The sequence below is a fragment of the Triturus cristatus genome, chromosome 2_1 (assembly GCF_964204655.1).
Source record: "Triturus cristatus chromosome 2_1, aTriCri1.1, whole genome shotgun sequence".
NCBI classification, from domain to species: Eukaryota; Metazoa; Chordata; class Amphibia; order Caudata; family Salamandridae; genus Triturus; species Triturus cristatus.
The window spans coordinates 464,497,093-464,518,160 of NC_140581.1; the positions used below are offsets into that span (position 1 = coordinate 464,497,093).

The window sequence follows — 21,068 nt, forward strand, 5'->3', positions numbered from 1 at the left end:
TTCACCGACGAACTCAAGAGCTCCAAGAAGAACTGCCGAGCCCTCGAGAAAGTCTGGAAAAGGGATCCGACACCGGACAACAGGACCTCCTACAAACTTGCCACCCGGAAACACCACCAGCTGATCCGCGCCGCCAAGAGAACAGCATTCAAGGACCGGTTGGACAACAACGCACACAACAGCAAGGAACTCTTCAACATCGTGAAAGAGCTTTCCAACCCCAACGCGGGAAACAACGACATCACCCCTTCGCAAGACCTCTGCAACTCCCTGGCTTCATACTTCCACAACAAGATCGCGGACATACACAGCAGTTTCAACAACCAACCAACGCACACCACGACCGACCAGCCAGCCCCCCCCACCACCACCCTCCACGCCTGGACCCCGATCAGCACAGAAGACACCATCCGCACGATGAACTCCATCCACTCCGGATCACCAACCGACCCCTGCCCCCACCACATCTTCAACAAGGCCGACGCTGTCATCGCACCCCACCTACGAGACATCATCAACACATCCTTCGACACCGCCATCTTCCCCGAGAGCTGGAAACACGCCGAACTCAGCGCTCTACTCAAGAAACCAACAGCGGACCCCACCGACCTCAAGAACTACCGCCCCATCTCGCTTCTCCCGTTTCCAGCCAAAGTCATCGAGAAGACCGTCAACAAGCAGATGGCCGCCTTCCTCGAGACGAACGGATCCCTCGACCCCTCACAGTCCGGCTTCCGAGCCAAACACAGCACCGAGACCGCCCTCATCGCCGCCACCGATGACATCCGAGCCCTGATGGACAATGGAGAAACAGCGGCCCTCATCCTCCTAGACCTCTCCGCGGCATTCGACACGGTCTGCCACCGCACCCTAATACGGCGCCTCAGCAACATCGGAATCCAGGACAAGGCGCTGGAATGGATCATCTCCTTCCTCGACGGAAGAACACAGCGAGTCCGCCTACCACCTTACAAGTCAGAGGCCTCCGAAGTCATCTGCGGCGTCCCCCAAGGATCATCCCTGAGCCCCACCCTCTTCAACGTCTACATGAGCCCCCTCGCGGCCATCGTACGCAAACACCACCTCAGCATCATCTCCTACGCCGACGACACCCAGCTGATCCTCTCCCTGACCAACAACCCCGCCGCCGCCAGAGCCAACCTACACGAAGGGATGAAAGAGGTAGCCGAATGGATGACGACCAGCCGCCTGAAACTGAACTCGGACAAGACGGAGGTCCTCATCCTGGGCTCCTCTCCCTCCGCCTGGGACGACTCCTGGTGGCCTCCCGCCCTGGGCACCGCACCCAAACCGACAGACCATGCACGTAACCTGGGCTTCATCCTGGACTCCTCCCTCTCCATGACCAGGCAAGTCAACAGCATCTCCTCGGCGTGCTTCAACATCCTACGCATGCTACGGAAGATCTTCTGGTGGATCCCCACAGAGACCAGGAAGACCGTCACCCAGGCCCTCGTCACCAGCCGACTGGACTACGGCAACGCCCTCTACGCCGGGACCACCGCCAAGCTCCAGAAGAGACTCCAGCGGATCCAAAACGCCTCAGCCAGACTCATCCTCGACATCCCACGATCCAGCCACATCTCCGGACATCTGAGAGACCTTCACTGGCTCCCCATCAACAAGAGAATCACCTTCCGCCTCCTCACCCACGCACACAAAGCCCTACACGACCAAGGCCCGAGCTACCTCAACAACCGAGTCAACTTCTACGCTCCCAAACGCCACCTCCGATCAGCCAACCACGCCCTCGCCGCCGTCCCCCGCATCCGCAGAGCAACTACAGGAGGAAGGTCCTTCTCCTACCTGGCCGCCAAGACCTGGAACTCCCTCCCGTCCGACCTGCGCCTGACCCAAGACCACCTCTCCTTCAGGAAGAAGCTGAAGACCTGGCTGTTCGAGCAGTAGCGGCACCCCCCCCCCCCCCCAGCGCCTTGAGACCCTACGGGTATGTAGCGCGCTTTACAAGTGTCACTGATTGATTATAGAGTAAAATCTTTTTTGGGAGGTGGTCGATATTTGCTGCTTCATTTGAATATATACAAAGAAATTGTGTGTACATCATTACGATCCATATTGTTGTTACATGTCTATTGCATTCATGCAGTTAATTGAGAGATTGCAAAAGAATAAAACGTAGATGATATTTTTATATGGTCATATGCCTAGCATCAGGTTTCATGAATTGAGAAGCTTAGATGATTTTAAAATGAAATTATTTATAAATATTTATATTTATTTATATGCTATGCTTGCACAGAATATTTTGCATTATTTGCACAATTGCATCTGCACTTTATCTACGCACATTGCACTTTTTCATGACAAATGACCACCAGTAATACTGTGTTTTTCTTTGCAATCTACTATATAAGCGCATTTATGCGGATATCATGTGCCATTTTCAATGCACACTGACAATAATTGTTTGATATAAAATTAACAAAATATATAGCATGGCAACTTACAATGGAATGTTAACACAAATTTGGGCAACAAAATGTAAATACTGTAATTATACCTCCCGTTATTCGATTTATATATATCAAATTGTGATTTAGAAAACAGACTATCTATGTTAGCTATATGTAGTGTGTCCTCAGTCTTTAGTTTTTAATCACATGGTGCTGCAAAAAGAAAAAAATCACCAATTAAATTCGTGCAATGTACCCTTTAAAAGGGATGCTCTTTCATTTGCCTGACGATCTGTGACCAAGGGCGGACGCCCGAAACGCGTCAGATTTGGTGAACTTGCCTTTTTAATAAACTTGCCGAAAGAAGACTGGGACTTGCGTGGTTTTTCCTCGTTGCTGCCTGCCTGGCGGTTCTATGGTGAAAGACTTCTGTTTGTGCATATATATATATATATATATGTATATATATATATATATATATATATGTATATACATATACATATACACATATATATTACCTACTGGCGGTCGCCAGTAGGTAGTTATGGTTAGGACCTATTTTCCATAGCAAATCCGCAACATTCTATTCCCAATAAGTCTGGCGCCGGTTGATGAACCTTTGCAAAATTTTCCAAACTTTTGGCCAGCTCCGGTCCGGTCGTATCCTGAAAGTCTCGGGGTGATTTGTCAAGCGGGGGCCAAGAAAAAAGGGGGGTCCCAAAACGCGTTTTCCCCATGCATTTTCCCATAGGACATTTAACCGCAGCTACAGCCCGAACTGCTGAATGGAATTACACCAAATTTGGCAAAAAGGTAGTCTTCAGTTCAGACTCGTGCCTTTTGCTGTTAATCTGTTGAGTAGTTACTGAGAAAATTACAGTTAAAAGTACATATATATCTATGGCTCGGAGGATCCGCGCACCCTAAGTGCACCCTGAGCGCACCCTCAGCACACCGTGCGCGCACCCTCCCGATCACGCGCTGAATGCTAATTGTCTGTCGAGTGTCTGTCTACATTCAAAACCAGGAACTGTTGGCGGTCATTTTCTGCCTCGGTAGAAGCAAGGCTGGAGATGCAAGGGGAATAAGTGTGTAAAACATATAAAGGGGGCAGAGTGGAAATACTCTGACCCTCTAGAGGTGCTTAGGGGGTCCCAGAAGGAACCCCTGGGGCCCCCTTTTTAAAAAAAAAACAAAAAATGGCGAAATGTGCGCAGGGTGCGCGCATCCTATCGCGTTTGGTGCACGGATGCTCTCGCGTTGGGTGCGCGGATCCGAGGAAAGATCTTTTGGAAAAAGACAAGAAATCATTGGTTGTTTGACAACTTTCTACACTGAAAGGTAGGGTGTATATTTCTGTTTTTTAAACGCATGATTCTTATTGGTTAACAAAAACTGATTGTAAGGAACATTATATATGATAAGCTGATATGTTGAAAAGTCAAGCACACTTGCTGTCTTGTTTAGCAACATTGTGTGCTGAACTTGTGACCTGTGTGCTCAGTACAGTGTTCCATGACCTGTTTCTATGGTAACAGGCAGAAGGCAGATTGGGGGAAGAGTTGAAATGTATTTCATTTGGAAAGGGTTGAAATGTTTAACCAATAGAAATGTGTGTTTGCTTTTGAATTTATGTGTGGATTGTGATTTGATGTTTACATGTATATGTGTGGAAAATGAAAGGGAAACTTTGCCATTGTTTGTTTTTGCTGAGAGGTGCACAGTGCAGAGATTCTGTATAAGAAAATCTGGTGTGTGACTGATATCTGGTGTGTGACTGATATACTTCTTAATCTAAAAAACAACTTGAAAGGTGAGTTATTTAATTGTGAGGGGATGTATGTAGACTATTTTGATTTTAATCAGACTAATGTATTTCTCCTGCTAAAGTGTGGGGATTATTTTTTTCTCTACAATCTTATTGACAGTGTGTGTGCATGTAGAAACCATTCTGTGATAAGCATTTGTGTTTTTCATGTGTTTGCAGACAGATAACTGCGCTGTTTTTATATTTTGGTAGAATTAGAAACCAGTCACTGTTTATGAATTTGTGAAATGAGTTATGTTTCTATACTAAAATGTAGTACTCCTTCTAGATGAAGAAATGTGTTTTGGTATAGTGCAATGGATAGTGTTGTTTGTCTAGAATCACACAGTCAGTATGTGTTCATTTGTGAACCACTGTGAGAGAAGCATTTGGTAACATCGTGTATTTGCTGACAGACAACTGTTTTAAAACCTGTCATGTTGTCAAGTTTTAGTAGCATTAGAAGCCAGTCTTTGCTTATGAATTGATAAAATAAGTCATGCTTTGACACTAATGTGCTGTACTTTAATATGTAGATTGTGTGTAGTCTCCTTACCCCTTGCACAGTAGTGAATGAGTTTTTGTAAGCTGCTAGGGATAGTGTTGCTTGTCTAGAATCACACTGTGAGTCTGTGTGCATTTGGGAACCACTGTGAGAGAAGTATTTAGTAACATCGTGTATTTGCTGACAGATAACTGTTTTAAAACCTGTCTTGTTGTCAAGTTTTAGTAGCATTAGAAGGCAGTTTTTGCTTATGATTTGATTAAATGAGTCAGGCTTTGACACAAAAGTGCAGTCCTGAAATAGGTAGATTGTGTGCAGTTCCCTTATCACTTCCACTGTAGTGAATGAGTTTTGGTAAACTCCTAGGGATAGTGGTGCTTGTCTAGAATCACACTGTGAGTCTGTGTGCATTTGGGAACCACTGTGAGAGAAGCATATGGTAACATCGTGTATTTTCTGGCAGATAACTCTTTTAAAACCTGTCATGTTGTCAAGTTTTAGTAGCATTAGAAGCCAGTCTTTGCATATGCGTTGATTAAATGAGTCATGCTTTGACACTAATGTGCTGTACTTAAATATGTAGATTGTGTGCAGTACCCTTACCTCTTCTAGACTAGTGAATGAGTTTTGGTAAACTCCTAGGATAGTGTTGCTTTTCTAAAATCACACTGTGAGTCTGTGTGCATTTGGGTAAGGATTGTGATAGAAGCATTTGGTAACATCGTGTATTTGCTGACAGATAACTGTTTTAAAACTGGTCATGTTGTCAAGTTTTAGTAGCTTTAGAATCTATTCTTTGCTTATGCATTGATAAAATGAGTCAGGGGTTGACACTAAAGTGCAGTACCATGTACTATTCTCTTCACTGTGCCAGAACTGAAAATTTAAAGGTTTTACCCAGGTACTGTCCTAGCAGTAGTCTGATGATTTAATCAGTTTCCAAGTACTCATGTTGTGAACCATACATTACTACATAGACTGCTTCAAATGTCTATGCAGTATGCATGCAGTCTTCTAACATACTATACACTTGTCTTTCACACCTTCAATTCCCTAGTCAGTATCCATACAGTCCAGCAAACATCCTGTCACTCCCTTTGCACTTCTCTAGTGACCCATTCAGTACCAAGTACTAATCCATTCACTGTGTCAAAAGCCAACCACTTATAAATTCACCCAGGCAATCTCCTTGCTGTACTCTAATCATTCCGTCAGTACCCAAGTACTCATGCAGTGAGCCAGGCCTTAGCACTTAGACTGCTTCAAATGCCTATTCACTATGGATGCAGTCCTCTAATCACCTACACAGTTGTCTTTCACACCTTCAATTCCCCAATCAGTGTTCATACACTTCTAGCAAACACCCTGTCACTCACCCAGTGTGTCTCCTTATAGTACTGTAATCATTCTGTCAGTTAGCATGTAGTCTTTTAGTGAGGTAGGCTTTAGGGCATGAACTGCTTCAAAGTAGTATGCACTATGCAGGTAGTGTTTTAACCATCGTCACACTTGTGGTTCAGGGCTATAGTTTCTTCGTCAGTTTTTATATAAAATGTGTTTGTACAGTAATGGAATAGTATAAATTTGAAAGTTATTAATATACATTTATTTGTGATTCTTTTTTACAGATACTGTTTTTCAACGTAAAAATAGAGAAATCATGCCAGAAAAAAAAAGAAAAAGAAAAGAAACTCAGAAAGGCGCAGGAGTGTTTCTCATCCGTTTGCACTCTTCTCGTGTAAGATTGTTCGGATGAAGGGTCCTTAGGTGTTTCATCATACTTGCCGTGCCATAAGAGTATTTCTTGTTCGGATCCCCTTGCGACAGAACTCTTTTGCAAATCTTGCACGTGACCAAGGTGGCATTGGTCTTTGTTTGCCCCTCGGGAAAAGTAAAAAATGTCCACACCACTGAAGAAAAACGTTGTGGGCATGGTGCCTTCTCCAAAACTGTATCCTCAGATTCGATGAATATTTTAAAGCGGCAACATTTACAGTTTTTGTAAGTTAAGCTTATAAAATTTTGTTAGCCGTAAGCATTTTATATATCTGTGATTTGTATCTCTTGGTATTTTGCTGAGAATAGCACGTTGGTTTTTTTTTAACAATCTTTCTGATTGTTTTTTTTTTGCCCGCTGTTAATTGATGAGTACGATTGAAATCACTATTTTTTGTGAAATTCAATATATTCTGAGAACAGCAAAAAAGGCAAACAGATTACTTTGTGGAAATTATCCTGTGTTGTAAAAAATGTATTATTACATGTTATATATTTTTTTTCCTTTTCTTTCACAGATCCAAATTTTAAAATAAGCAATTTATATGAATTTAGATTGCAATGAAAATCTGAAAACAATGTATACCATTTTTTATCCCTATTACTGTGAAGGTAAGTTTAACTAAGTCTCAATATGCAGAATGAGGAGGTCTGTAAGAAGCTACAAAGTTGAAACACGTTTCTAAAAACACTCTGTTATACCTATGTAGTTTTGAAATCTGACCATAATCAGATATCATGTGACCTGCAAAAAAAGAGATTTGAGGGGTTCATAATATTTCCCATTGTACCTATTGAAGGACCACAATAATTTCAATCATTCTTCTTTGAACATCTTTGCAGACAAAACTCTGTGCTGACCTTCTATCATTCGCAAGGAATTTTAAAACTGGAAATATGTCACTTTTTGTAACATAGTTATTGTGCAAGACACTCTTTCATATTTACAAAGAGAGGAAAAGGCACTCTGTGCACTTTTTATACTCCATGTAAATACAACCTCATTATGCACACCACTTTGCGTTGAAAGGGTGTTCTATAAGTGTTGTTGTGCATGATTGCACTGAATACTCATAGAACAAGACACATGTCTAGATTTATCAGAAATCATAAATCTCGATATGTGTGTGAATGCTGCACCATTCTAAAATTGGTGTAGGAAAGAACAACAAGGAGAATTGTTTTCATTTCTCCACATTTTTATATATTCAATGCATGCTAAAATGTTCAGCATACATTGACGGAGAAAAATGCATTTTCTCATTGTTTTTGTGCAGGAAGGTGTGTCTTCCTGCACAAAAACAAACAGCACATGACACAGCTATCCTTGCACTATGGTGCAAGGGTGCCTGTGTCACCACATGGCTGCAGTTTAAGCAGCCGTGCAGAGAGAAGCATAGATTTGCAACATATTTATGTACATATGTTGCATCCCTGTGCTTTGGAAGTACTACAGCACACTGCAGTTAAAGAGGATACTGTGTAATGCTGCAGCACTTCCTCATAGTTCTGCACTTATACATTCACCATACGCTACTAATGTATATATTCAGTCAATTACATACTACACATACATTCATCTAAACTTTCACACACTAACAAAGAAATTTAGCTCTTTTTTTAAACCAGGAAAGTTAGTTCTTACAAGAACTTTTTTTTTCTTCTTTTTTGTTTTTAATTTTTTGGGGTTTTTCCAACAATTTTGTGATTTTTGGGGATTTTTTTGAAAAAAAACCCAAAAAACAAAACAGGAGGAACCAAACAATGAACTTCAGGGGACAATAAAAAAAAACAAAAAAAAAGCTAGCAAATGTGACTTTCTTGCCGGCGGCAGATCAGATCGGTCGACTGCTCACCGTAGCACAAAGTCGCATTGAAATAATGAAATTGAGGACGGATGTCCAAGTTTTGGGCTGATAGATGCACTCTTGAAGTGCTCGGCTGCGATGAGGTGGAAGGCGCAGGAGCAGGAGTGTTTCTCATCCGTTTACACTCTTCTCGGCAAGATTGTTTGGATGAAGGGTCCTTAGGTGCTTTATCATACTAGCCGTGCCGCACGAGTATTTCTTGTTAGGATCCCCTCGCGACAGCACTCTTTCGCAAATCTTGCATGTGACCAAGGTGGCATTGGTCTTATTCTGCCCCTCGGGAAAAGTGAAAAATGTCCACACCACTGAAGAAAAACGTTCTTTGCGTGGTGCCTCCTCCAAAAATTCATCCTCAGATGTATGAGGAGATGCAGGTGATGCCTGCTGCCCTGAAGCCATTTTTAGTTGAAAAAAGTTAGAGCTAAGTGTAAACTTAGTCTAAAAAATCTTCTTCTCTGCAAAGAAATGCTCCTCCAAAGAAGGTCAAAGAAGAATCATTGAATTGGGTGGGGTCTTTCAATAGTTAGAACAGGAAGTGTAATGAACCAATCAAATCTCTTTTTTTGCAGGTCACATGGGATCTGCGCACCCTGCGCATAGGCAGCACGCTCTCAGCGCGCATCCGCGAAATTGAATTAAAAAAAATTATGGGATTAGATGTAAAAATATATTAGTTTTAAGACTAGTTTAGAGTTTGTCTTCAATTGATATTCACATGAAATTTCATATATATATGTTTTTTTAAATGTTAAATAATTCGCGGGATCCACGCACCTACCGCATCATAGACGCAGATGACGCATCGCGGAAGCGCGTAAACATCGCGTTACGTACATCGAACGTGTCGCGTATAGGCTGGGAGTCGCGTACCAGTCGCATTGCGATCGCGCACTAAACACGTACCCAACGCATACCATGCGCGGATGCTAACGCGTAGGGATCGAGAACGGTGCGCATAGGGTGCGCGGATCCAAAAACATGGAAAAATATATATAAAATAAAGTTTTGAACATATAGTTAAAGAAATATTTTTACAAATATAAAAAAATATGTTTGAAAAACCCAATAAAAACAAATAATATTTTTTAAAAGAATTAATTAAAAAAAGAAATTAAAAAAATGGTGATAAAAAAGAATTTAAAAAAACATAATTAATGTAATTGACACACTGAATTTGACAAATATACAAAATCCAATGAAAATCATTAAACATGATATCTTTAGAGATAAGTTATAGATAGGAATTAGCATTTAAAAAACCTTTGAAATTCACTGAAAAAAACCATAGGTTTCATGCACGTTATAGTTAGGAATTGGCATTTAAAAAACCTTTGAAATTCACTGAAAAACCAAAGGTTTCAGGGGCGTTATAGTTAGGAATTGGCATTTAAAAAACCTTAGAAATTCACTAAAAAAACCATAGGTTTCAGGGGTGTTATAGTTAGCTGTACACTTCCCTCGTACAAAACCCTAGAAATTCCCCTGTTATAGTTAGTTCAGCTAACTATAACTCGCGCCCCCGCAATGCACTGTTGATGACGTCACATATTACATCACCCATGACATGGTCAGTGACATCACTGATGACATCACTGATGACAAAACCTGGCTGTTTTCCCAGGCATATGATGACTAAGCCAACCCCCCTGCCACTGCCTCGCTGTGACTCTAGCGCCATGAAACCGTTTTGTATACGTGCGCTTAATAAGTGATTTTAACATACATAACATATTATAAAACACTCTTTGATCTCTTTGTTTAGTCAGAGTTCTAACCATGAAAGGTAAGTCTAAATGTACTCTCGTAATTAGGATTATTTTGTTAGCTGAAGATTGCAAAAACCTTTGTGTATATATACAAATGTGCAGTATGAAGACACATATGTCGCGCACCTCTGGTAAAGTTTCTAAGCTTCTTTGAGTATGACCTTTTGGATCATTATCTTAGCAAAATCATTCAATTACATTTTTGGATCATACAGAGTTACCCATTGTTTTACCTCCCTACATTACCTTTAAGAAATTCAACAATAGCACAAAAATATAACAAAGAGTTAGGATCAAGCTTAAATGAGTTTGCAGAAGCTATCATGTTTGCAATGTGCAGATCTGGGTTCAGATTTACAAAGGCTTTGCACTGGGTTTGTGTTACATTTCTAACGCAGACCCGATGCAAAGTCCCTTTTGGTATTTACAAAGCAATGCAAATTGTCTTGGTTTGTAAGAAAAAAGTAATAGAGCACACTGCACTGTTTTGCATTACATTGCATCAAGGAGGTATTCAATGTGTGGTGCATGGGCATTCCTGCACATACACCCATGGATTTTGATACAAATACATATCTACAAAGATTTGTAGAAATGAATATGCACCAAACCCCTGCACCTCCTTAGGACTGGCATAAAGAGGAGAAATATCTTTATTTCTTCTCAATACTTCCTCCTTGCGGGTACCCCTTCCTGCACAAAAACTATCCTGACCGCTACAAAGACACCCTTGCACTCTGGAACAGCATAAAGTGCACCGGCGCATGGAGAGTCTACGCCATGTCTTCAAGATATGATGCAATTCTGCTGTCCTCAGGTGACACAACAAACACAGCAACTTTGATTGCTGTGCTGCAGTGCACCGCTTGTTAGAAAATATGGCCCTAAATGTGGAATCTCAAAGAGTTAGCTTATAGCATTGTAACAATAAGTGAGACAGACATCCAAATTCCAGCATATTCTACACAACATTTCATATATGCACACATCTATTCAGACCCGTTCAGATATTTACACTACTATATTATAAAGTTTAATTAACTTTTTAATTTCCTCTATATTTTACCATTAAATAACATAAGCATTTTGGTTCTTTCATCTCTCATGGATGCTTAGTAGATTCCTGGTAGTTGTGCAACCCAACAGCTTGTGAATACACATTATTTTCCCCACCACATAATTCTCTTACCAGACTCAGCCATTTCATCAATAGCAAACACCTCTCTTAATACCTGACTATGGTTGAATTTGCTCCAATAGTGATTTCAGATCATACTCCGGTGATAGCTGATTTTGATTTATTACCTATCTATAAAACACCAAAAAGATGGCGATTCAGCAATGCCTTATTATTAAACAACTGGAACATCAATATTATTCTTCTAATTCAAATACTGCACTCCATAATATGGTTGTAGCTAAACTCCAGTTTGCTAAAATCTCCTCTGATGATGCCTCCTCATACTTACTAAGAGGCAGTGCTTGATAATATGGAGGACGCAATAACACGGGTAAACACCTGGCCAATTATCTTAAAGTACGAAAAGACAAAGCAATAGTATCTTAGTCGAATCTTTTGATCCAACTCAGGTAACCCGGTCTGCAATAGTATTCATCCATTTGAGTTTTGCTATAACACTCGCTATAACTCATAACATCAACCTACAGACCCTGCTATGGATTTATTTAAAATTAGCCACATACTCTGATGATATTCTCTTTTTTATCTTGAATCCTGAGACCTCTTTACCAGCTCTTTTCCATGAAGTTTACTCTTTTTCAAATGTCTCAGGCTACAAAATTAATTTTGACATAACTGAAATTCTACCATTAAAATTAATTTGTACCAAATAAGTATTTGCCTTTTCAGATTTGACTTGAGCTCCAGTCAAGAATAAATATTTAGGATTATGGTTCTATTACTTCATCCGTCTCTCTTAACTTTGCAGATCTTCTTCTTAAAGTTGGCTCTCTTCTTTCTAAATGGAATCCTCTTTTCTTATCTTGGTAGGGTCATCTATACTCTATTAAGATGATGAGATGATAACCTCTATTGTCCTTTATACTCTATCTATGACCCAAGTGCACATTGCACTGTTTTAAAAAAAAAACTCGACTCACTTTTATCCAAGTTTTTATGGCATAAAAATAAATCTCGTGTCTCCTTCCTTAAAATCAGATGCAGCAAATGTAATGGTGGGGTGAGCTTTCCTAATTTCCAAGAGTATCATAAGGCTTTGTCTCTTCATTAGGCTTATTTTGGTTACTCAACAGATCTTTCCCTTTCTCACCAGTATAGTTATCTAGTGAGAAATCTCTTTTTTCACCTTTTTCTTATCATGAATATCTTGCACCCTCCTCATTTACCTTCCCCGATTATGAAACACCTATGCCAAATTCTCCATTCCTGTTTTCCTTGTACTTTATTGAATCATGTTACCTTTTCTCAGCTACCCATTTGGTACAATAATGTAATCAAACTCAATAATAGGCCACTTTTTTAAAGAACTTGTAAACGTATGGGATTTTGCTATATTGGTGCTCTCTTTGATGGTAATACTCTGCTCTCCTTTCCTCAAGTTCAATCAAACTTTAATTGCCCTAAATATTTTTCAACTCATTTTTCTATTTTATTGAATTTGCCACTAGACATTCTGGTAGCCTTACCTGAAAACTCCCCTGAAGATCCTTTTACTCACTCTTTACTTCAAATTGTATTTATTAGACCTAAAGCCCCCTACTGTATAAATTGTTATATTCCTCTTCACAGCCAAGACTTAATACTTCACTAAAATCATTGTGGTAGGCTGATGTGGGACATGTTTAGCCAACTTCTCTCTGGGACGGTATGGCATAAAATACACAAAACTTCCCAAATTGCCACCCTTATGCAGACACTATTTTTTTGATTTATAATAGGGTTCTCTTCACTCCACATTCCATATCTAATTTTGCTGATATAGCGGATTCCAAAGTTTGGTCCAGCTCATTCACAACCAGTGACTTAGGACATATGTTATTTTTATGCCCCAATACTTTCATTTTTTGGCATAAGGTTTCTAAGTAAATTAATTGCATTTTTCAAATATGCATTCCTTTTAGTTTGTCCTCTCATTTTTTGGGTATTCTACACAGTGATTGGCAGCCTTCCTATTCCATTAATAAACTGCTGGATGTTTTGCTTGCAATGCTTTCCAACAGAGTATCACTAATTGGAAATGTACACCTAATAAATCTTATACAGCCTGGTGGTATGCAGCTTGCCATCATCACAGGTTAGAAAGATGGTATGCTGAATAAATGTGTTGTTACATAGCAGTGATTCACTATGGTTACCCCTTAGTATCTTTCTGGAAACCATCAGTGCCAGCGCTAATACAAAGCATCCATCATCGTTCCTTACTTTCAAAACTCCCTGAACAGGATTGGATTTGCCAACCCTTATATTCCAACTTTTCTGATATTTACTCCTGCTTGATGTTTATTTAATTACTATTGTTCATACATACCTGTTAGTTATACCGATCTTTTTTTGATTATGGTTCATATTGTACCTATGTCTTTCTTTCTGTTATCCCTTGCCCAATCCCTGCATTCCCCTGAAAATCCATGAAACCCTATAAAGAAGCCCATATTCTACTACAATTCATTAATGATGCTTCTTTAACTGTAATTTCTTTATTTGTTATACTATTATAATGTTAATCAAACTTTGTTATTGTTACGATGATGAGAGTATTGTTTTTCCATTCTCAACATATATGGTGTTCATTTTCTTCTTCTAAAAAACCTGGTTAAACTGGACAACTAGCAGCACATTGAACAGTGGTGGCATAGCCAAGGCCCAAGTCCTTAAAGTCTCTCCTGACAAAATGTCTCCCATGTGGAATCATATACTTTAAACCACTACATGCATTTTCTGATAGGAGTAAAATGCCAGTTGGTAACAAATGCATTTGATCAGAAAGGAGTTGGGCCACAGAATTTCTCAGTTACATATATGAGGAGCAAAGAAACTTCAGTTAATCTTCTACAGTAGGGATGTTCTCATTCTATAATAGGCCTTTCTGACTGTGGGGTGGACAGCCCCAATCCCTCCTGTCAAAACACTCATGTATTAAGTCATGACTCCATCCAGATAGAATCTTGTCCTCTCTATCTCATGTACACTATCCCATCTCTCGTCTTGCATGTATTATAGTTTAGGTTTGATAACCTATAAAGTGCACTATTTTCTTCTCTCCCAAGATGGTCTATTCTAGTCTTACAGGCAACACCAGAAAAGCAGAGTGGGATTACTTCATTCATTTCTGTACTGTTCTCACATCTGCAGTCTGTTCATTTACTAAGTTCATGTAAAAGACCCTTTCACTCTTTGGTCTCGAAGGTTCTATATAAAACTACTAATTAAATAGAATTCAGTTAAATGTAAGTGGGACTTTGAGGTCTCCTTTAATGATGATGTAACCTGGTAACAGCGCCCAATTATTATTGCCAGTTTCATAGTATTGCAGAAGAACGAAGAACATTCAGGGGCATATGTACAAGAAACTGGCGGTGTACTGTGGTACTCCAAAATTGGTAACGCCGCACTTGGTCAGTTTCAAAACGCAAGGATGCTCCGGCTTTACAAAAATACAGCACACCCCTGTGTTTTCCCTAGCTCTGGCACTATAGAAGCTGCCTAGTGCCAGCGCAGGCACCCTAGCACCATTTTGCTAGGGTGCCTGTGCTGCAGGGGCGATTGTTTATGTGCAGGAAGGGACACCTAGAGCGATTTGCTCTATCCATGTTTGCTGCACACATGGATAGTGCAATATAGGAGAAGAAATAAAACATTCCTCCTCATATCGCCTGCTTAAGACCAGGTATTTCCTGGTCTTATTTTTAGCGCTGCCCATACCTTGTAAATATGGGGCAGCATCAAAAAGCAATGGGTGTTGCAGCGAACACCCACTACAACACCCATTGCCCACCCCTTTCACGCGAAGTGCTGCATGAATAGGGGCATTATTTACAAGTCAGTGTTAAGCCACGTTCAGTGGCATAATGCCCCCTTATAAATAAGGCGAACGACTTAACGCCACCAGAACGTTGCAAAAAAGTGATATTCTATTAGCGTTAAATCCTTGTAAATATTCCCCCACGTTTTTTACAGTCAGATTCAGTCAGGTTAGTTTTTAGTCCAGCAATGTGCCAGGAAAAAACACCAAAACTTCCCTGGTGACAGCTACATTGGTGGATATCTACGTTCAGTATCAATCCCCATTGTAGATTGCACTTTCTGATTGCTCGTTGGGTGAGAGCTGTGACGAGAAGAACTACTTTTGTGCACTTGTGCCTTTTGCTACCCTAATAAGGTATTGTTTCAGAAAGCATCAATCGCCATAGGTAGTAGCTTGTAGGCCACACCTTGCATCACATAATGTTTTATATTTGCCAGCAATAGCTAACTACACACATATATATGATAGAACAAGTGCATTTCTGAAAATGTGTTCAAGTGTAAGACTCACACCCGGGCGTCTATTTCCTCTGAATTAGTGGCCTCTGTGGTGTACAGAATTCCCAGCTGCCTGCTGAACGTGTGCGAGGACATCACTGAAACCCAGTGTACGTTTTAGCTTTTTCCATAACTTGGGCACATCATATTTTGAACTAAACTGATGGAAGGTGAACCGATGAACTCCGGCGACAGCACAGCACAGAAACACTCTTACCCAAATGACAGAGTGAGCCACACCGTGGACAGCTTGATGGTGTTTTCTCTCACGGGGTAGTTGAAACACTTCATAAATGTTAACCAAATCTGTAAGAGCAGAATACAAGCTGTATCATTATGTGTGCACCTGATACGTTTCTTCAAAAACTTTATGCGTTAGAAGCAAATGTTTGGGTTAGAGGATATTTACTCTAAGGAACCTTCCTACTTCTCAACAACTTGGAGGTTCTTCATGCATAGCCTTCAGAGGAATGGCCCAAAGCTTACAGCAGTGCTCGTGGCCTCTATCGGATACCACCCACAGCGTTGGCCCCTCCCTCTAGGAACTCACCTTTCTCTGGAGAAAGAATGAATCATTCTCCTTGAAGGGCAAAATCACCTCCCCTGCCAAAGTTTGCTTTCTAGAGCTGCATAACAAGCTTGTAGCAACTGCTCAAAGTATTACATCATTATAAGATTAATATAAATGGCAGATTATCTTTATTTGTGCATTTATTGACAATTTTGTAAATGTACTTATCACTCCAGAAAATCAGTGGGTGGCTCCCTACACCTGATCAGAAAGGCCAATGAGAAAAAACACAAGCTGCACGTATGAGCATTGCATCCCTTCTGCAGCAAGATCATGTGTGCTGGGGAAACCTTTATCTGGCGTTCTGTGCCACGATTTGAGTAGCAGCATGTAGCAGATAATATGTTAGTTTATACTCACTCCGTACAACTCTGTCCGGATTCGAACCCAGCATCTCTTGTACCACGCCCCTGTGTCCATCGCAATTTCAATGAACTCATCGATCTGTTTTGGCGTTTTTATTCTGTTAACCTGCAAGAAGCAGAAAAGGTGAAAAGTCCTGCACGAACTGGTGAATACTAAAGGTACACATGGAGGAGGGACAGGAAGAACAAACAGCAGCTGAGATAACTAAACTTTAATTTTGACTTGAAGTTACAAACAAAAGGTAACCTACCAAGATTTTAGGAATAGTTTTAATAAAAACAGGAAAGCGAATGCAGATTTTTGGATTCATTTTTACTTGAAACACTTTAATTTGAATGTACAGACCATTAATCAACAAAGTATTCAGGCAGATGCTCCTAAGTATTAAAATGAAATATTCAAAATGCATTATGGAAACAGTATAAAAAAGATATCTTTACATGTGCTTTCAACAGAAATCAGTTTTAAGAGTAAACTATTTCTACGTTCCATTTTTAAATGAATATTCCGATGCAATCTAAGCATTTTGTAGCGCAGTCAACTCCCTGGGCCGGGCGCAGACCAGGGAGTAAATAATAAAGGGTGACGTCAGCGCACGTGGCTGACGGCACGAACTGAGTACCTGAGTAGATGTCCCTTATTGCAGCTCCGCCGTTAGTAGTTAGGCCTGCCTTGCCCCCCCCCGGAAGTCGGTTGAAGCCCTGACCCCATGTCCCAGGGTTGTCCCATGATCTCCTTATGCTACGAGGTCTCTGCGGACTATTGCATTGGCGACGAGATGAGAGCAGACCCCGGGGGTAGCCACGTGTCTAGCACGTGGGCCGGCCTTCGCCTTCAGCCGAGTGGTTGGGACCCTCTGGGGAGACAGCAGGGGGTGTCTGCGCCTGGATTGAGGGGCTGCACTGGTCCGTGGGGGTGTAGTGATCCCGCCCCTGGTCTTGGCGTGGTTTCCTGGCCTGCTTGGCTCGTCACCAGGCGGAAGTCATCCGTGCCTACCCGGGACGGGGTGTGGCGTGGCCTGGCGCAGACGGAGTGTCATGGATCTTTCCCCCAGCTGCCGGATATAACAGCGGCTGTCCCGACGGTGTAGTGTGTCCTGCCTGAGGGTGTGGAGTTCCAGCGGTGATGCCGTTACCCTGGGAGCGGGCACGGCAGGAGGTCGGCCTGGTCACATGGCTGCGAAAGCCCTTCCGGAATTAAGCCAGTTAGCAGACCCAGCGACGGCGGCTCTGCGCTGGAGGAAGCGGCTAGGACAGCTGAAAAACTATTTTGTTGCCACGAGGGAGACCGACAATTCAGTGAAAAGATCGCTGATGCTGTTGATGGGTGGCGATGAACTTTATGACCTGTTCCAGGATCTGCCCGACATTGGTGACAGTGACGACTATGAGAAGGCGGTCCGGGTCCTGAATCGCCATTTTGATCCACAGGTTAACCCGGATTTTGAACATTTCAAGCTGTGGCAGGCGAAACAACGCGATGATTAGTCCATTGACATGTTCTTCGTGAGACTGCGCAAATTGGCCAGCACCTGTGTGGGAATCGATCGCACGTTTGAGACCAGAGCCCAGCTGATTGTGGGGTTCAAGTCTATAGAACTAGGCAAGCTGATACTGCGATAGCCGGGGATCACATTGGATGAGATTCTGGTCTTGGGGAGGTTGCATGAGCTGGCTGATGTGAGGGCCGGCGAGATGGAGGTGGCATTGGCGAAAAAGTCTGCTGGAGCACAGCCTCTGTTCCCGACGCACAATAAAGAGGAGAGGGTCGATGTGCTCAAGAAATTGAATGGCTGAGAGGCCGGAGCTGGTGCCAAACGGAAGGACAGGCGCCAGAAGCGGGAGGGCCGGAACTGTGGCATGGGGGCGCATGCACCAAGGGTGTATCCAGCACAGGGAAGAGAGTGCCTCAAATGCAACAAATATGGACATTTTGCAAAGGTATGCCAGAGTGGGACACAGCAGGGCGGAGGTAGACCTCCAAGACAAGGACTTACAAAATTTTCGAAGGCGGTGCAGGAGGAGGTCGACCTGGACAGCCAATATCAAAAGCTGGCGGTCACTGAGGACGATGAGGACAATGAATTTGTCATCTCACACATCCGAGGGGTCAACACTGCCAAGAGGTCACCGCCTACATGCCAAGTTTGGATAGGGGAGTCGTGTGTGTGGGCGCTGATTGACACCGGGGCGTCCGTGAACATACTGGATGCTGACCAATATAGGAGGCTCAGCCCGAGGCCTCGACTGATGCGAACTGCAGTCAAAATTCTCACTTATGGAAGGAGCACTCTGATTCCGCTGCAGGGAGTCATTGATGCGGAAGTCAAGTACAAGGACAGAACCACTACCACTCGCTTCTATGTTACATGTGATCGGGCCGGATCGTTGCTGAGTTGCCACACGGCCGAGGATCTGGGGTTGGTGATGTTCGCAAAGCATATACACCAGTCGCAGGCGGACCGGATCCTTGCCGAGTTCCCCGAGCTGTTCTGGGGGTTGGGCTGCCTGAAAGGAGTAGAGGTCCAGTTGCACATTGATGAGTCTGTCCAGCTGGTGGCGCTTCGCCACCGAAGAGTACCGTTTCATCTCAGACCGCTGGTGGAAGTCGAGCTGGACTGTCTCGAACGTGATGGAGTCATCGAGAAGGTGTCAGGTCCAACGCCCTGGGTGTCGCCACTGGTAATAGCACCCAAGCCGAAACAACGGGGGGCCATTAGACTGTGCGTGGACATGAGACTGCCGAACAAGGCTATCCGCAGGGAGAGGCACATCACCCGACCATCGATGAAATTGTAACAGATATCAATGGGGCACAGTGGTTCTCGAAAGTGGACTTGAACTCTGGGTACCATCAACTGATGCTTGCGTGGGAGAGCCGATACATTACTACATTCTCCACGCCTGTGGGGCTGTGCCGATTCAAAAGGCTGAGCTTTGGAGTATCCTCGGCAGCGGACGTGCTTCAAGAAGCAGTCCAAGAGGCACTATCGGGCCTAGTGGGAGTCAACAATGTCAGCGATGACATCCTGATCTACTCTAAATCGCTCGAGGAGCACCATGTGAGGTTGAGAGCTGCTCTTCAGCGATTGGTAGAACAACTAACCCTGCATCAACCAAAGTGCGACTTCTATGCTACAGAGGTCGAATTCTTTGGGTATCGGTTCTCGGCCTGGGGATTGCAAGTGGATCCGGCTAAGGTGGAGACCATCAGGACAGCAGCAATTCCTCAAACGGCCTCTGAGGTGCGAAGTTTCTTAGGGATGGCTAACTACTGTGGACGGTTCATTTCCCATTTGGCCACTTGCTCAGAACCTCTCCGGCAGCTCACCAAAAAGGATGTCACGTGGCAGTGGTCTGAGAAGGAAGCACAAGCGTTCGCCGACGTCAGGAAGGTTCTGCTGAAAGGCGCAACCGTAGCATACTTTCGGCCGGGAGCAGCCACAGAGCTTATTGTGGATGCTAGCCTGGTGGGACTAGGAGCCGTGCTACTACAGAGGACAGACCAGGATGAGTGGGTGCCTATTGCATACGCCAGCCGGGCACTCACGGCGGTGGAAACCCTTTATGCGCAGATCGAGAGGGAAGCCTTGGCCATACGATGGGCGTGTCAACACTTCAACATATACCTGTGTGGGCACACGTTCACAGTGGTAACGGACCACAAGCCGCTGGTGCCTCTCTTCGCAGGCACGGCAAGGAATGGACCTCCACGAATCGAGAGATGGGCTGTTCAGATTCAGCAATACCGGTTTGAGATGGTGTACCGCCCGGGAGCGAGCAAACCGGCTGACTATCTGTCACGGCACTCTCTGGCTCAGAGTGGAGTCCATGGGCAGGAGGTGGATGAAGGGGCAGAGGTATTCGTGAGACAACTGGTAGAAGAGGCCTGCCCCCAGGATTTGCTTTTAGAGGACATTAAGAAGGAGTCACGGCAAATTGAGTGCCTACAGGAGGTTGCCCGCACGTTACGTGACCATCAGTGGAAGTGGTTCCTACGGGGAAATGACAGAAGATCAGCCGACGACAAGGAATATTGGGAGAGCCTGTGGAAGTGCCGAGGAGAGTTGAGTGTGTCGGGGGATGGCATAATCTTGCGGGGCCCGCGGTTAGTGATACCAGCAGTGCTGCGAGGCCGAACGGTCGATCTGGCGCACCAGGGGCACCAAGGGATCGAGAAGACCAAGGCCCACCTGAGACCTAAAGTATGGTTTCCAGGTATGGATCGGCTCGTGGAGAACAAAGTACGGAAGTGCCATGCATGCCTAGTAACGGGGGCTGACCCGCCCGAAGCGCCCGTCATAACGGAGGGGCCAAGTATGTCACCATGGGGGCGAGTGAGCCTGGATTTTGGGTGCTTCCGGATGGGAGGCAAATGGTCGTGTTCGTGGACAGCCATTCGAAGTTTCCGGTGGTGGAGGTGGTCGCATCGACGGCCTTTGAGTGCATTCAGCCGGTACTGGAGAAGACTT

At 43.3% G+C, this 21,068-nt stretch overlaps 1 protein-coding gene across 1 annotated transcript in view; it reads right to left on the minus strand.

The window, feature by feature from the left end:
- Nucleotides 1-21,068, minus strand: part of SV2C (synaptic vesicle glycoprotein 2C) — a 784,750-nt gene that overhangs the window by 53,054 nt on the left and 710,628 nt on the right. The window contains exons 7-8 of the mRNA XM_085632286.1: nt 16,592-16,702; nt 15,878-15,966 (exon numbers count right to left, since the gene is read on the minus strand). Of these exons, the coding sequence (XP_085488412.1) occupies nt 15,878-15,966; nt 16,592-16,702 (200 nt within the window). The remainder of the gene's footprint in view (nt 1-15,877; nt 15,967-16,591; nt 16,703-21,068) is intronic.